This window comes from Coturnix japonica, chromosome 1 (genome assembly GCF_054131305.1).
Source record: "Coturnix japonica strain WE chromosome 1, WE-NBRP24, whole genome shotgun sequence".
Taxonomy (NCBI): Eukaryota; Metazoa; Chordata; class Aves; order Galliformes; family Phasianidae; genus Coturnix; species Coturnix japonica.
The window spans coordinates 133,232,059-133,249,049 of record NC_140663.1 but is presented as its reverse complement, the minus strand read 5'-3'; the positions used below and the strand labels follow the sequence as shown (position 1 = coordinate 133,249,049).

The following is a 16,991-nucleotide window of genomic DNA, read 5'->3' as shown; positions in this document are numbered from 1 at the left end:
TGATTAAGTTATTTGCATAAAATCCCTCGCAACATTTAAATTAAGATTTCATTAGCTTACCACGGCTGCTAACCTGAAAAGCTGTAATTAAACAACAGAACACAGGAATATACATGCTTAAAATAATGTGCTAAAATAAAAATGTTACAGATTCGTTAGACTTACGTATCTGAGTCATCTGAGCTGGAGTCGTCGTGACTTTGTTCAGACTTCCACCTCCTGTGCCTATCAATAAGCTCAGTCAGGTAGGAAGTTTTCTTTGCATTCCTTAAAATGAATTTGTGTTTTAAGAGTTCCTTTGCAGTAGGTCTCTTAAAAGAAAAAGAAAAAAAATTACTGCATTTGAAAGTGTTATAATGACTCAATATACGAAGGTTAAAAAAAACAGACCAGACTTGATACAAATGAGTACTTACAGAGACATACAGGGTCTACAAATAATATTTCTACCTGATACTCTAGAGAAGTGGAACTACATCTATTCTTATGTAGACACTAAATGATAAAACTTTTCCTAAGTATCAAACAATATATTAACTTGTCTTCCTTTGATACTTAAATAATGGGGAGCCTGAGGCTTCATTCACAGCAGACTTTTCTAACATAGCCATCGTTATGAGAATTGTTGCCTCCACTTGAAAGCTGTCGACTACTTTGTACGGTGCTTTACAGACCTGCCTCTTAAGGGTCATACATTAAAAAGCCCATAAGAAAATAACTCCCTTTTAAACCAGTTTCTGCACTGAGGTTAGACACAGCAAAATCTCTTCAAGTAAAAAAGAACTTATCAGGTTAAAATTAATTAAAACTGATAACCTGTTTATAAAATCTAAAACCACATTTAAAGAAGCAACTGAAAAACATTCCACCACCAGAAATCAGACAGATCTCTTCTCTAGAACAAATAAAGGTAAAGGATATTTTAAAACAAAACAGACCCAAAAAAAGCAAAGAAAAAATAATTATTGTGCTTGCATAATGGATTCCGGTGATCCAATAATGTATAGACTTCTGGACGTAATTTGCTAAATTGAAAGAACACACACAAAAAATTGCCTACACACTGGTTATGAACAACAGTATTCATCCCAGGCAAGATAATGAAGTAAGCTTACAGTTTGCTTCTTTTTAAAACAGAATTGAAAATGAATATTATTGTTACCAATAAAGAAAAAAGTAACTGAATCTCCAAAGAGCACGTTGGAATTTCTAGTTAGACCTTTCCCTATAAATCACTGATACAACCACTTCCTTTAAACTCCTGTAAACAAGTTTTTCCATAAAGAATTCATGTAAACCAGTCAAGTTCCCAACAACACACAGAAAAAAAGCTGAAACTCACAAAGCTTGGGTCCTTGTTCAAGCAGGCTTCAACAAACTCTTTGAGGGATTTACTGAAGTTTCCTTCCAGCATTGGTGGATTGTTTTTAGGGATGAGGAACAAAACTTTCATTGGATGTAATTCTGAATGAGGTGGCTCCCCTTTTGCAAGTTCTATGGCTGTTATGCCTAATGACCAGATATCTGCCTGTAAGAAACAATGCTGTTAAGACTGGGTCAGAGAAAGAGGAAGCAATATTGATGTCAAAGTCAAATTTAAAATCTTTATTGTAAATCACTTCATTAAATTGTTTTTGTAAGCGTGGTCTGATTATGTGGTTAACCACATAAAGCAAATGGCACGGAGCTCATCAGTTGCTTTTATGCTGTAGCATAAAGCAGTTCTGACTATTAGAGCTTACAAACTTAAATCACTTACAACTGATTTTGAAACACAAATCTTTTTAAATACAGTACTGAAGTTGCTACAAACCAGCACTTAACCATACTGAAGTTTACTATTCAAGTATGAGGTAGTAAAAGATACTGGAATACAAGATGTCAAAACACAGATTTTTCTTCAATAAGCATCAAGTAGTACAAATTTAAGATACAGAATAGATTAGAATGTATTTCTTTCTGGGGCTTAACATCATCTTATTTATCATTCTTATTCATGGACTAGGAAAACATGGTCTAGAAGAGTATTACTCAACTTTTTTCAACTCAAGATTTCAACCAGTTAAATACAGAATCCAAGTACTTGGTCCAAGTTTCTGAAACATGGGAAGTGCTTTTCTACTTGATCTACCTGGTGAAGCTCCTGAGAGCCAAGATGGTCTCATCTAAATGAAACTTCTCTAAGTCATGCACATCGACAATGCAAATCCAAAGGCTCGCTGTCATGTTAGAGAGGTAAATTAAATCACACAGCTGAGACCAGTGGTAAGACTCCAAGAATTTAATGTCAGTGATGAGTTCGGTTCACATTGTTACTGGATGGGACCATACACATACTGATTTTTTAGGAAGGATTATTTACATGTTGGGTTTTTTTTTTCGGGTTTTCATTGTCAAAACAGTCTACTTGTTCCAGGGAACATAAACTTCCTACATCCAAATCCTATTGTGAAATTTGCCTGAAGTAATGCATCATAATACTTAATGTTCTGATGAATACAGTGAGGGAGGTGAGGCACTGGAAAGTCTGTCTATAGATGTGTGTCACAGGTTAATGCTCTGTCCCTGGAGATGTTCAAGGCGATGCTGGATCAAGCCCTGATCAGCCTGATTCAGCTTTGCATGTCCCTGTTCATTGCAGGGCAGTTGGACTAGACGACCCTTAAAAGTCACTTCCAACTCTAAGGATTCCATGATTTTATAAACAAAACAGACATAGAAACCAATCCAACCAATGATAAGGTATCATTCAAAAATATTCACATTTTGATTTTCCCGTTTCTTCTGAAGCAAAAGCAGAACAGGCTTATCCTCAGGTACAATTCTGATGTGAACTGCCTGACTTGATTTCCAAACAGTGCATTTGGAACATTGCTGAGCCATGAACAGGTTTATTTCCAGGTGCTAGATAAAGTCTTCATTTATCAGTACTGTCACAGAGAATCATTAAGATTAGAAAAGATCTCTACAATCATCTAATCCAACCATCAGCCCACCTGCATCATGACCACTCACTGAATCAAAGAATCAGTAAGGCTGGAAAAGATCTCCAAAGTCATCTAGTCCACCCATCAACACCATTCACACAATCACAGAATTGTTAATTTTGGAAAAGACTTCCAAGATCACTAAACTGCTGCTTCTCTATCAGAGCAGGTCCTCTCTAACTCATGGGTATCCAACCTTATGGCTTGCCTGCATTGTAGTGAGAGAAGAGGAACCATCTAGGGCTGCATATATACATTATTCATATATTTCATAAATAATAAAAAATCTCAAATTGAACACAGAATTATATATGTAAATAAGCTCCAAGTTCCATTTTTCTTAATAACAGCATTTATCAGCTAAGTTCTCCTCAAGCCTGAGTCTAATAGTGAACAACTTTCCTCTAAAAGGAAATCTTTTCTTGGTTGCAGAAGAAAAATGTTGCCTGAAAAGAGAATTCCTCATGTTAGCAACTGAGTATTATTTCCACCTTATTCGAAATCCCAGTTTCTCAAAAGAAATGTGTTAAACTCATAAAAACTGGTAACTTTCTTCTGTCAGACTTTCAGTCAGAGGGGTAGCATGTATATACATGCATATATTTATAAAAAATCAAGTTCATATGTGTGTGTGTACACATGTGCATAATTCTTTCTTTCTTGTCCCTTAGGTACCTACTGCCTTCTACTTAAGGTGATGTTTCTCCACTGAAAACGAACAATGAAGTCCAACAAACCTTGGCTACACAATAGTTCTCTGAAGCTGCAGCTTCCTATGGGAAGCACCAAAAATATTCAAACAAATTCCCTCTGGAGCTGAATTGTATCCTGAGAAAGGATATCAAAACAGATGCAACAGATGCAAGTACTGACTTCATGTGCATCCACCTAAGCAAACTTCAGGCACAATGGGTGCACATGACCTCTGCAAATGGGTCAATGTCAACTGGTCTTCTTTGGATTCATCATCCCAACAGGCATCATTCAAACAACCTTACATCATTACGTTTACCCCACATTAAGATTTTGACAGCTTTAAATCCTGAACAAAAATTACTCTTCCAAGTTCAAATGGGAGTCGGTAATTTGTTCATTGCAGTGCTGACATAAAGAACTTCCCTTCCTTGTTCTAATAAGTATAGTCTAACTTTGAAACTCCTGTAGTTGAAAGAAATGGGTTTAGTACAAGAAAAAAAAAAAAACTAAAAATTAAATATTTAATTCTTCTATTAGAAATAAGATAGTATAAAGGGCAGAGAACTAGTAATGGGAAAACTAAAGCAAATAAAAGAAGATGACTTTCAGATGAAGAAAGGCATAAAAACCACGAAGAAATAAGAATTAACAAAAGAAGAGAAATTAGGTAGGAAGGAAGGATCTTATGTGGACATTGAATCAAAGAGCAAATGACTTGGAGAAAATGAAATACACAATATGGGGAAAGATAAATATAAAACAGGAAACAAAATAATGAAGCAGGTCGTAATTTTAACAGAACTATTACAGTCATGGTTTGACTTTTCACTTCTTTTCCCATGGCTGATTTCCCTTAGCAGCCACATTTTTATTATCTCTATGGATTACTTGGGCCTTCAAATGTAAACTATAAGAGAAAATGAAAAATGAAGTTTAATTTTCTGCCATCAAGTACTGTCCTCAGTCTAGCTACTTAACATGTTCAAATGCCAGTATTACAGCTAACTTACAGAACACAACTGGAAATATTATGTTCTCAAATACACAGGTGTGAATTACTTCCTGAAATCTAATAGAAGGTGCTGAAGCTCACTACCTGATTCAAAACTACCATCTTCTGCTACTAAACATAAGTATTATAATGACTATTAGTAATATACGTCTGAGCTAAAAATAATACAACAGTTTGAAAATGGGACCGAACAGAGTAAAAACAGAATGAACAAATCCAGTGTGAGAAACACATGGCTTATCAGAATATAGAACCATACAATCATAGAATCACCAAGGTTGGAAAAGACCTAAAAGATCATCCAGTCCAACTGTTCACCTGTTACCAATAGCTTCCACTTAACCATGTCCTTCAACACAACATCCAGTCGTTCCTTGAACACCCCCAGGGTCGGTGACTCCACCACCTCTCTGGGTAATGCAGTCCAAAAGCCCCACCTTACCTTGAAACTACAATATTGGGAACATAAATTGCGAGTTGAATTGTCAAGATTCACAAATTTTAACAGGAAAATACATAAATTGTATGAATTTGTTAAATCCCGAATTAAAACAGTATTTTCAAAAATACAGGAATTATACCCAACTTTTTCTGTTTCTCTACAGCAAAAGATAAAGATACTGCACAGATACATTTGCATTGCATGCTTTCTAAAAAATAAATAATAATGCTATATTAAAGTAGTTTTGTAAGTTTTACGAATGTTAACTGAAATGAAGCAATGAGAAGACAAATCATAGAATCATAGAACCATAGAATTACCCAGGTTGGAAAAGACCTCAAAGATCATCAAGTCCAACCACAGCTTAACCATAGTACCCTAACTCTAACAACCCTCTGTTAAATCATATCCCTAAAAAAAACACAACCATTGTTCTAACCAAAAATATTTTGAGTGTTTCACATGAGGAAATTCCTCTTAAGTCTCTGTCTTTGATTCTGAAATTTGTTTACTAGAATGTTTAATTTCGAAACACATCTGGATACAGATGAGATGTAACTATTATGTTAATATCTGAAAGTGTTGACAATGGAAATCAATATACTGGAATATCAGTCCTTGCATACATTATGTTGATAACACAGGGCAGGACGTATTCAGAAAATCCACCAACTGCCCATAATATTAAGAGGAATGATAAAAATGCCCTATCAAAAACCTTAATCTTTATTACACTGATCAGCAAAACCAAAATATGACTCTCACCTTTGAATCATAAGCAGATTGCTTTATTACTTCAGGTGCCATCCAAAACGGTGTTCCCACAAAGGTATTCCTCTTTATTTGTGTATCTGTTAGTTGTCCTGCTACTCCAAAATCCGCTAGTTTTACTTCTCCTTGTTCAGATAGCAATACATTAGCCGCTAGAGTGAAGAAGAGGAAACAGTTGAAATTAAGAGATTCAGTTCTGCAAGGGTCTTTGTTTACTCTTCATGAGCTCTCCAAACACTATTAGAAAACAAAAACAATTTACCTTTAATATCTCTGTGGATTTTCTTTTCTGAATGTAGATAATCAAGACCTTTGAGTATCTCCCTCAGTATTGTGGCAATCTGGGTTTCATCAAGTGAGCCAGGTTCTAACTAGGAGACAAAAGAAATACTTATGTGTGTGTGTATGCATTTATGAAAGGAGAAAGGAAGAGACCAGAAATAGAACCAAGTACAAAAGAAATCACTCATTCTGGCATACCTTAAAACTTTCCGTTTGCTAACTTTGTAACATGAGACACAAAAAGATAATCTGCAAACAACAGAAAAAAATAAACCCACTACAGTTCTAAACTAAGTTGTCTTATGACCAAAAAAGAAATATTTCTCTAAATTGCTTTTAAAGGCTCCATGGAGACACAGTTAAAAGTTATTTCTTTGTTGTGGTCATGTCATAGATACATGTGGTTTGGAAACCATTTACACTGTAAGCTCTTTCTTATGATCACATTTAACTTAGATGTACAAGTCCACAGGCCTTATATGGACCCAAATCTCATAAGCCTGAGGGGGAAAAAAAGGCACTGAAGATGCCACATCAATCCAATATCACATCACTATATGTCAAATATGATTCTGTGAAGCTGTCCAAAACACAATTCAAATCACTATGCTGACAAAGCACTGCATATTTTATAAGTTCTTTTTTCATACAAAACTGAAGGTATAGATCTGCAAATCATTGGAAAGGTCACGACCTAGAAGAAGCTTCTTAACTAGTAGGGGCATTTGGAGAGAACAAAACTGAAATTCTGACTCTGCATATACTAAAAATGGGGAGCTCTGCTCTGTGACAGCAACAGGGTCCAAGGGAACAGCATGGGGCTGTCAGGGGAGGGGCAGCTGGGGGTCAGGGACAGGGTATGCAGCAGAGGGTGGTGGGCATGGAACGGGCTGCCAGAGTTCAAGAAGAGTTTGAACAACACCCTCAGATAGAGGGTTTTCATTTTGGGTGGATTAAAACATCATGGATCACACTCCATGATCCTTATGGGCTCCTTCCAACTAAGGATATTCTATGCTTCTGCTCCAGTATTACGGTCTATCGAACAACAGCAGACACTGAAAAGCATTTCAGAAAAAGATTAATACAAAAAATACTACAACAAACCTCAACTAGTAGGCAGGAAAAAAGCTAAGATTCCATGTGATGCTGACAATATATGTGTTGTATTCGTAGCCTTACTTTCCATCTTTTTTGTTTTCCTTTAGCTTTGAAAAATTTATCCTCATAAATTGTTCATCTCAGCACTGATATTACCTCAGCAAACCTAACATCTACAGAGGAAGGTTTTGTTCTTATGAGAGCAACAAACAAGCATATATTTTGCCACTCCCCGGGGCTCACTAAGACATTCTCAAGGCTTTGCTTCTGCTAAGCTGTAAATGCCAGTTCAAGAGTTGGCAACATGATACACAATATCTAGAAGTGGTAAGCGAACATCTGACAGAAGAGGTAATTCCAAGTGGGCAGGAAGTTGTGAAAACAGACTTGGACTGAGAATATTAGTGTTTGTCCTCTTGCCACAAACCTATCAAAATTGAAAACCAATGTATGCATAGTTGCATAACATGCACTTCCTCTTGTGAGGTGTGACTTTGAAAACGCCACCATGAGCTGCTCTTGCTCAGCCTGGATAGGTTTCCAGGCAGACCTCACTGCCCAAAGAAGTTGTGGATGCCCCATCCTTGGAGGCATTCAAGGCCAGGTTGGATGGGGCCCTGGGCAGCCTGACCTAGACAGAAAATAGTCTTTTCAGCCTCTTACATTCTTTACATAAATGAAGATCAGCATTCTAGGATGTTTAGGTCATGATTACAATGCGGTTTCTTAGTTTACTTCCATCTCTAGAAATAATCCATTGTGTCACATGGAAAATAATGTTTTCCTGAGATTGACAAATTCTTTTTCTTCTTTACTGAAACATCCAAATTAAAAGATTTTATTTAAGGCATCTGGTCACACTGCTTTCCAATTTAAAAAGTTATAATCTTATAGTTCTAAGACCATTAACTTTCTGTTATTACTACAACAAACAGTATGAGAGGCAAATGATACACTACAGCTTCGAGAGCTAGAACTGAAGAAAATAATTATGTTGGTAAGGTAAAAAAAAATCATATATTATTTACTCACTAGATCGAGGGCAGAACCTCCACCCAGATATTCCATTATTATCCATAGCTTTGTATCCTGCAAAACAGAAAACAACAAAAAACAGATTATGTTTGTAAAAAAATCAATTACCAGGAAGTCAAAATGAGAATCATTCTATTCTTCTTGCAAAAGAATCTAAAGTTTTAAAACACCAATAACATTCAGCTGATTCTCTAAAACACTTGTTATTCTTTAAGGAATGGTAACATTTTTCGTCCTATCTGATTTGGAATTAACTTAGTCTGCCACAAGCTGTTGACAGAACTGTGTGTGCTAAAATAATAAAAACATTAATATTCTTCATGCTGTTAATGTAAATCATCAAGAGGAAGGCTAATTCATATTTACCTGTAGGTAAGAGCATGGACGGTTTAAGTTAATTAACTTCTAAGTAACTGATGCATGCTTTTCAGCATCAAACTCAAGTTCTTTTCATGTCACCTCTCTCGTCTGCTACTAATACTACTCGAATACAGATTAAATCAAGGTAAGAAGAAATTTCTCTGCCACTTCCTGCCAAGGAGTGATACAGCAGAACAACTCTTGCTTTTATGCTGGAAGCATACAGGAACAGCTTGAGCATCTAATCCAGCGTTCAAAACCTCAGAACTGGGAAATGAAAGACTGGAACCAAGACTGCACAATTATTCCAAAGCTCTGAGTAAACTATTAACTCCCAAGAGCTGCCCACCCAGTTGCTGTTCTTATCACCCTCCTTAGTACAGTTAGCAAAGTAGTTGCTGAGACAAGAAAAAAGGCATGGGATGCTCAAATGGAGCAGAATGGACGCCTATGTTTAAAAATTCTCATTACAGACATTCAGATTCAAAATTAATTATATTTCCTTTCCTTAATATAAAATGTCTTGATTTTATTAACTATCTTTATTCATACAAACACCACTATCATTTTCTTTGATAATTTGCTGCCTAGGTTGAATTTCATGTAAGACTCGTTCTGCACATCCCTACATTGCTTCATTTTTTGGAAGGTAATTCTTAACTTTACTGTCTCTGACCTAACAAAGAATATGGGCAAGTTTTCTTCAGTAGTGTCCCTTCGTTTAATATACGTATAGAACTTTGAACAACTACATTTAAGAAAGATGAAGCAATCTAGTAAGATGCAACATAAGAATTATTTGAGATTATTACTACAGTTTACCACTACAGTTTTAGACAGTAAATGAAAACAAATTTAAAAAAGAAATCTATATTCTGAAGGAGAAGTTTAATACCTGGGAATGTTTAATGCAACATATACACAGTAAAAGACACCAGACCCAGTCACTTCTCACTGTTTGCAGTGCCTTATTCCCAGGTACAATAAGAAAAGCATTCGTTTCATCCAGCTTACAGTAATGCATCTTCTGTCGATAAAGGCACACAGCTCTCACTGCTTCTCTCCACTGTCACATATTGTACCATTATTAGGCAAGATGCTGGAGTTCCAATATCATCTACTATCTATAACACAGATCCAGCTCAATCCAGATACTTGCTCTTCAGGAGTCAACTAATACTTCTTACTTTCTGCAGATGCCACAGATACGCAGAGAATTACTGCCCACTTTGAAAGAGTCCCTTAACAGTCCTGACATACGTACTCTGCTACTAGAAGTTTTTCAGATTTTGCCTTAAATACTCCATGTTCTGACAGCTCCAGGCAAGCATGAACCTGAGAGGTGTAAGTCACTTTACCTTCTGAAATCTTCCTAGGCCCAATCAAAATTACATATATAAAATGATGTGTGTTATATACAAATATGTGTTTTCATCTGAAAACTTGCTTTCTAAAGCAGTGTGAAATGCTTTGGATATTTGAATTTTATGAGCCTGCAACACTCTTTTTTCTACTGTCTCAGTTATGCTGTGGGTTAAGAGAAGTAACAGCTCTCATTACGATACTCCAGTTTCTCTTAACTGTCCACAAAACTGGACTCAGAAGTTACTTGAGCTGCAAGCCAGAAATCTAGAAGCAGAATAAAATAGTTCTTAAAAAATGAATATAAATTGAACTATGCAGTTACACAGTCATGTAACATAAAGTTATACAACCATAAATTAGAAAAATCAGTCTATTTTTCAAGTCTCCATCAAATAGATAAAACTGTTGCAATGAATCCCTTTTGACTCAGCCCAGCTGAAAATCTTTAATCTACACACATCGCTTAACAAAGAAAATACAAAATGAAAAAACACTTTTGGTGAAACAATTTTAATCAATTGCTAAATGCATATTTTAATTTTACAGCCAGTAACCTGAATACACTCATTTTATGCTAATGCACCAATGGCAACCCCCAAGTTGAGCACCACTGTCCATTCCCTTTGACATGACAAGAACAACACATCTCCCTCCTCTCGGTCCTTCCTTTCACAGTATCTCATATAGACTCCACATTCCTTATCCTACCGTCACGTTCCTTTTTAAAGCTGCAGAAATTCCCTTTTTTGTATGTACTTCTTTCACTGTTTAGTACATATTCCCCATTTTTCCTTTTACAAAACACGAACACCACTACATTTTCTTCCATAGCCTAGATTAATAATTACATATTACACAAAATCACTTCATTTTCAAAAAGAAACTACACTTATATACTCAGACTAAGAACACTAATTGTTCAATTTTAAGATCTGAAGACTAATTTTCTTATTTTAAGCCTCAGTCCCAACAAAGCATTCATTAGACCCCCAGGTACAGTGGAGCCACAGTGAGTCAGCAACTCAAATTCAGGATTACTGTTTTCCTAGATGAGCTCACTAATGAAGGCACATGGTACATTTCCTTTTTCACAGTAGCAAAAGAGGTTTTCCTCTCATGCCATGAAACTGAGGAACAGAACAGCTTTGGAATATAGAAGAAGCTGTGTTACAGAAAGGCAGAATTTCTGTAAGTCCTTATTAAACTAGTTTGTTCTTCTTTTAGTTTGACTTCTGACTTTAATTCTGAGACCAGACAAAGACCTTACAATAGCAGCTGTATTATCTGATGAAGAATTCACCATTCATTTACTGTTACAGCATGAAATGATTTGTAAAATGAGTACACAGCAGGTAAAGAACATCTACCATGTGAAATCAAGGATCATCCATTCCTGCCCTAAACACACATAGTTATTCACCAAAAAAATTCTCCCTCTACAGATCCAAAAGCTTATTTTAACAGAAATCAGAGCATAAATAGACAGAAACACACAATCAAAATTAAAATGTTTCTTTGTGAGTCATTATGAAGTTAATAAAACATTTAATAAACACAGTGAGTCCGAGCTTCAGAGATGCTTTGTGTTTTTATTTATTTATCTAGCCGGAAGAATGTACACACACATTTCTTTGGACTGTGATATTAAAAGAGATACACTTAAAGCAATGAAGGTGAAGTATAACAGAAGTATATCTAAAGCATCTTTCTTGAAGGACGGCAGGACCACTGAGGATAAGATAATACAGGGCCATAAATGAGAAGGATCAGAAGGACCAACCAGCCTGTATAGCATTTCAGAGTGTAGCTGGTTCTTAGAAGAAAGAATGACTCTATGGTTCTATGATTCTGTGACTTAAGGTTGGAAAAGACCACTGAAGGTCATCTAGTTCAACCATCAACCCACTCCCAGCATGCCCACTATGCCCCTCAGTGCCACATCTACACGTTTCTTGGACGTCTGCAGGGATGGTGATTCCACCATCACCCTGGGCAAACCTTTCCAATATCTAATGACTATTTTTGAGAAGTTGTTTCTCCGAACATCCAATAGAACCTCTCCTGGCACAACTCTAAGCCACTCCCTCTTGTCCTATCACTAGTTACTCACAAAAAGAGGTTGAACCTCACCTCACCACAACCCCCCTTCAGGAAGTTGTAGAGAGCAATGAGGTCTCCCCCAAGCCTCCTCTTCGCTGGACTAAACACCCCCAGCTTCCTCACCTGCTCCTCACAAGACTTATGCTCCAGACCCCGCACAAGCTTCATTGCCCTTCTATGAACATGTTCCAGGGTCTTTCTTGCAGTGAGGGGGCCCAAAAACGAACACAGTATTCAAGTCACAGCCTCACCAGTGCCAAGTACTGAGGAATGATCACCTCCCTCCTCCTGCTGGCAACACTATTTCTGATACAAGCCAGGCCTTCTAGGCTACCCAGGCACACTGCTGGCTCACATTCATCTGGCTGTCAACTAACACCACCAGAATCTAGATTCTAGCCACAAGCCTGCAGCATGGAGTGGCATGATGTTGTGATCAAAGTGCAGTAGCTGGCACTTGACTTTGTTGAAGCTCATACAATTGCCTTCAGCCCATTGATCCAGCCAATTCAGATCCCTCTGTAAGGCCTTCCTACTCTCAGGCGAATCAACACTTCCTTTCAGTGTGGAGTCATCTGCAAACTCACTGAGGATACACTCAATCCCCCCATCCAGATCATCAATAAAGATATTAAACAGGACCTACCCCTATACTGACGCTTGGGAAAAAAAAAAAAAAAAAAGTCAATTAATGAAGTTGGGAAACAGCACAACAGCAGGCACCTCTTTGTATTCTAAGTGACACAAGAAAGAATATTTCCCACTTTAAATTCACAGTATGTAATTATCAACAGGATAATAGTTATCTATAAATACCTACAAAATCCTTTTACTGAAGGCTTGTTTTGTTCTGGAGACAAACCATCTGTGCATTCCACTCAGAATCTGTATTTACAAATGCTCTGACTTATGTCATTGATCACAGATCAAAAGAACCACAAGCTAAAAACTGCTAACAAAGATAAGAACCAGCTTAAGTCGATCTGCATATACTAAAAGTTTAACTCTCACTGGGTTGGTAGAAAAAACTACAGTACTGAAACGTAGAGGATTTTACAGACAATTTACACCTGTGTTTTTAACTGTGTATATGAAGCCCAGGCTGCCCAGCAAAGCCACCAGGTGGCACGAACGCATAGCACCAGAGGTGCTATCTCTCACCATCCCTCTGCAAAGGCACTGTCCCAAAACAAACTGTGCGATCAACCCACCAAATGACAGAAGCACAAAATCATTTATATGAAATGAATCTGAAAATATCTGGCAAACCAATACCCTTCATAAAAAGAGGAAGAGATGATTAACCAAAAAAATACAGTCTATTTTCTCACAATTATTGGGTTCAACTTCAGGCATCTTTTCATTCACTCAACATATCCTTTAAATATCAGGTCACAGTAGCAGCCCCTGTTTTGTTACACAAGATGAAGAGCAGTCATGCCCTTCCTGGCATTAGAGTGCTCATCACCTGTTAACTCATCTGCAAACTCATATGCAGCAATAATGTATAGGTCAATCAGGAAATTAAAAAACAAATAAAAAACCAGCAGGATGCCATAAACGTTGCACTGATTCAGCAACAGGAGATAGTATTTAACTATTTGTGGCATTTGACTCTCTCAGACAAGATCAAACCATTTCAGAAACAATAAATGACGAAAACCTTCTCAAATCTGTATCAAAGAGCATGAAGACCTCCAAAACATTGGACCCCAGAGCTTAAACTCTCAAGAAAGAAGACGACGCATACATACAAGAAAATAGTTTAAGGCTGTCAGAGAGAAGGCACCTACTACATTAAAGCATTGCAACTCGATCCTTGCAATACTGCAGTACTTGCAATCTATCCAGTTAGCTGAATTCCATTTCTAGATCATCAGAAGAGCAGTAGAACAGGTGCCATTTGTAAACAGTGAGCTCTTCAGGAGTGCAAGATGGATATTAACACTACTCAGCAAATACATGGTTTGGGCAACTAATACATACTGCTATACTTCACAGCCTCAACTGATGTGATATCTAGAGTATTAATAAATATTATCCACATATACAATTGGTTCCATTTAAATCTAATCAGAACTTGGTAAAGTGTATATTAACAGTACAAAATTGCAACACCTGCATGCATGTTACATTTTTCAGTACATGGTCCTTATACAAGGAATATAATGATTGCACTCTAAAACTTCAAATAGCATATCCATGCAACATTTCGATTGCTCAGAGGGATTAATACCTCTTTTAACAAATGAAATGGATTTGACAAAAGACAGAAATTACTGATCACAAAAGAACTTTACGTGCGTGAAAACAGAGGACACTCAAAGTCCATGACGTGTTAAATCACAGAATCATTTGCAACAGAAAAGACCATTAGGATCATCACATCCATCTATCAGAGACAAACATGAACTTTTATTGAATACTACACGCCATACGTGTTTTGCATGTGTGTAATGGCCAGGGAGACCTGAGGGGGATCATGGGATCACGTGGCTGAGGCCCCGCTCTGGTAGGAAACACCAATGCCAAGCACATGACATGTGGGGAAGGGAGAGGGCAGCGGCACTGGGAAAAGCCCAGAAACTTGAGCTGGGGCTGGAGCACGTGCTGCGGGCGAGGACGGCTCACTGTGATGACCCAGTAGTGGACTGCGGCATCGCTGTGAGACGGGCAGTGATGTACCCAAGCGAAGGTCAAGCGAAGGTGACGCCCAGCAGCTTGGCCAAGCCATGGTTGGAGACATCACCAGGCAACGGACTGTGACCCCATAGGCCACGCCGGCTTTGATGCGGGCGCAGCAGCTCACCCCTGCAGTTCGTGCCTGGCCTCCGACCGAGCGCGTGTGCGAGGACAAGAGTGTGGACAGGGCGAGCTTTGGTGCTGGAAAGTGCTCTGGGTGCTGTTAGCACAGCTCCCAGCGGCCTTCTCAGAGCCATTTGTTCTTTCCCCGAGCCTGCCGGGAGCAGGCAGACGGGACATCCTAGAGAAAAAAGCGTGTGCAGCAGCACAGGTAGGCGGCACAGAGACTGGCAGCGGGGGGGCACAACTTGAGGGACCCTTCCCAGGCCGGAGTCTGACTAATGTCTCTTGTCCTCTTCCAGCGTGTCACCTGCTGCTGCTGCTGCAGCGTTAGTGCTGGGGAGCACGTTACCATCTCCCGCTCCCACTGGCCCACCGCAACTGGTGGAAGGATGGAGGCAGAGTTGGAGACCCGCTGCCCCGTGTGCCTGGAGAACTGGGACAGCGCAGCATACGCCATGCCTTGCTGCCACCAGTTCTGCTTCCGCTGCATCCAGCGGTGGACAAGCACCAGGCCCCAGTGTCCGCTGTGCAAACGGGATGTGAGGACCATCATTCACTCCGTGAAAGCGGACGACAACTACAAGGAGGTGGAGGTCAGACCAGCTGCACAGGCATCCGGTGCTACACGGAGACCCGCACTCCACCACGCAGCTCAGCCATGGCCTGCAGTGCCCACGCATCCTCTGGGCGGCCTCTCCCCTGACACCTGGGCTTCCCTCTTCAGGGAGCACCCGGCCCTGCTGCGGCCCCTGCGGTCCTGGCTGCGCCAGAACCTGCACCGCATCCTGGGCACCGAGGGGCCACAGGCAAATATCCTGGTTGACAGTGTCATCTGGGCCCTGCTCCTCGTAGGCTTGGCAGAGGGGATCCTGATAGAAATGCTGGATCCTGACCTGCACGGCCACACGGTGACCTTTGTGAGGCACTTCATCGCCTTTGCGGTGCGGAGGTGCAGCCGGGTGGCAGGCCGCTTCCTGGGCCTCAACATCCCCCCTGCTCCTGGGGCACAGGAGGCCACAGCAGCAGAGCCCAGAGCTGCCACACCAGAGGAGCCACCTGTCCCTGGCTCAGCACCCTCCAGCAGCCCTGCCAGCTCCAACAGGGACGAAATGCTGGGCAGGGCAACACAAGAGGTTCGTGGGCATCCCAGCCGCCCACACGGCAACCCTGCAACTGTCACCACACAGCAGGCAGCGCCTCAGGAGGAGCCAGGAGAGCCTGTGGCAGGGCCCTCCGGCACCAGCCCACCTGAGGGGACCCGGTGAGCCCCGAAGAGGAAGGCCGGCGACTCACAGGCCTCAGCACCATCAACGAAGAGGCCACCCCGCCGGCAGCAATAGAAGAGCCCATGGGGCAGCTGAGGAGGCTGGGGCCAGGCAGCACCTGGGACACACACTGGCCCCAACGGACCCTTGCCATCCTGTCAACACTAATTTTCCATGTTTTTTTAGAACAGTGTCTTTAAATACTGCCCATTTCTCTCAAAAGGGTCAAGAGGAACTGAAATGCCAACAACTTCAATGAGTTAGCCACCTTTGAGCTTGATTTATTGTTTCTATGTTTTGAACTATGAGAACAGCAAAAGAAGATTTTTTTGAAATTCAGCTGAAGATAACTATTCTTCAAGAATGTAGATGTGAAAATACTATCATGCTGAAGTACATAAACTTGTATACTATTAAAGAATACAGTTAAAATCAATTTTTGCTCTTAAATGAATGATTGAATTTTACTATCGATTTTAAAGGCTCGATAGAGAAATAATATCACTTTGAATATCAGTTCCCTCCAGGAAATACTGACAAAGCAACAACTAGATTTTCTTTTTAAATGAATTTCAGTATTCCATGAATTCCAGGGACTCCAAATAATATAACATTTCCCATTTATTGCTGGGTCCATTTTTATTACAATGCACTTCCTCCAACAGACTAGAAAGCAGTCTAGCAGCTCTCAACTCTAAAGAATAAAACCAAAATACATTCTGTCTCTGACACTAGAAGGATACTCTAATGGAAGATATAAGAACTGCTCC

The 16,991-nt window shown here is 39.5% G+C and overlaps 2 protein-coding genes across 5 annotated transcripts in view; one reads left to right on the top strand and one right to left on the bottom strand.

Moving 5' to 3' along the window:
- FARP1 (FERM, ARH/RhoGEF and pleckstrin domain protein 1) overlaps positions 1-4,256 on the top strand; it is a 195,574-nt gene extending 191,318 nt beyond the window's left edge. The window contains exon 28 of one of the 2 annotated variants that reach the window (XM_085535944.1): positions 3,659-4,256. In XM_085535944.1, coding sequence (XP_085392070.1) covers positions 3,659-3,680 — 22 coding nt within the window. In that variant the 3' untranslated portion in view covers positions 3,681-4,256. The remainder of the gene's footprint in view (positions 1-3,658) is intronic. The other variant, XM_085535943.1, reaches the window with a different exon arrangement.
- STK24 (serine/threonine kinase 24) overlaps positions 1-16,991 on the bottom strand; it is a 48,845-nt gene that overhangs the window by 9,549 nt on the left and 22,305 nt on the right. For all 3 annotated transcript variants that reach the window (XM_085535946.1, XM_085535945.1, XM_085535948.1), the window contains 5 exons: positions 8,324-8,380; positions 6,171-6,279; positions 5,903-6,060; positions 1,343-1,528; positions 166-311 (listed from right to left, as the gene is read on the bottom strand). In XM_085535946.1, the coding sequence (XP_085392072.1) occupies positions 166-311; positions 1,343-1,528; positions 5,903-6,060; positions 6,171-6,279; positions 8,324-8,359 (635 nt within the window). In that variant the 5' untranslated portion in view covers positions 8,360-8,380. The remainder of the gene's footprint in view (positions 1-165; positions 312-1,342; positions 1,529-5,902; positions 6,061-6,170; positions 6,280-8,323; positions 8,381-16,991) is intronic.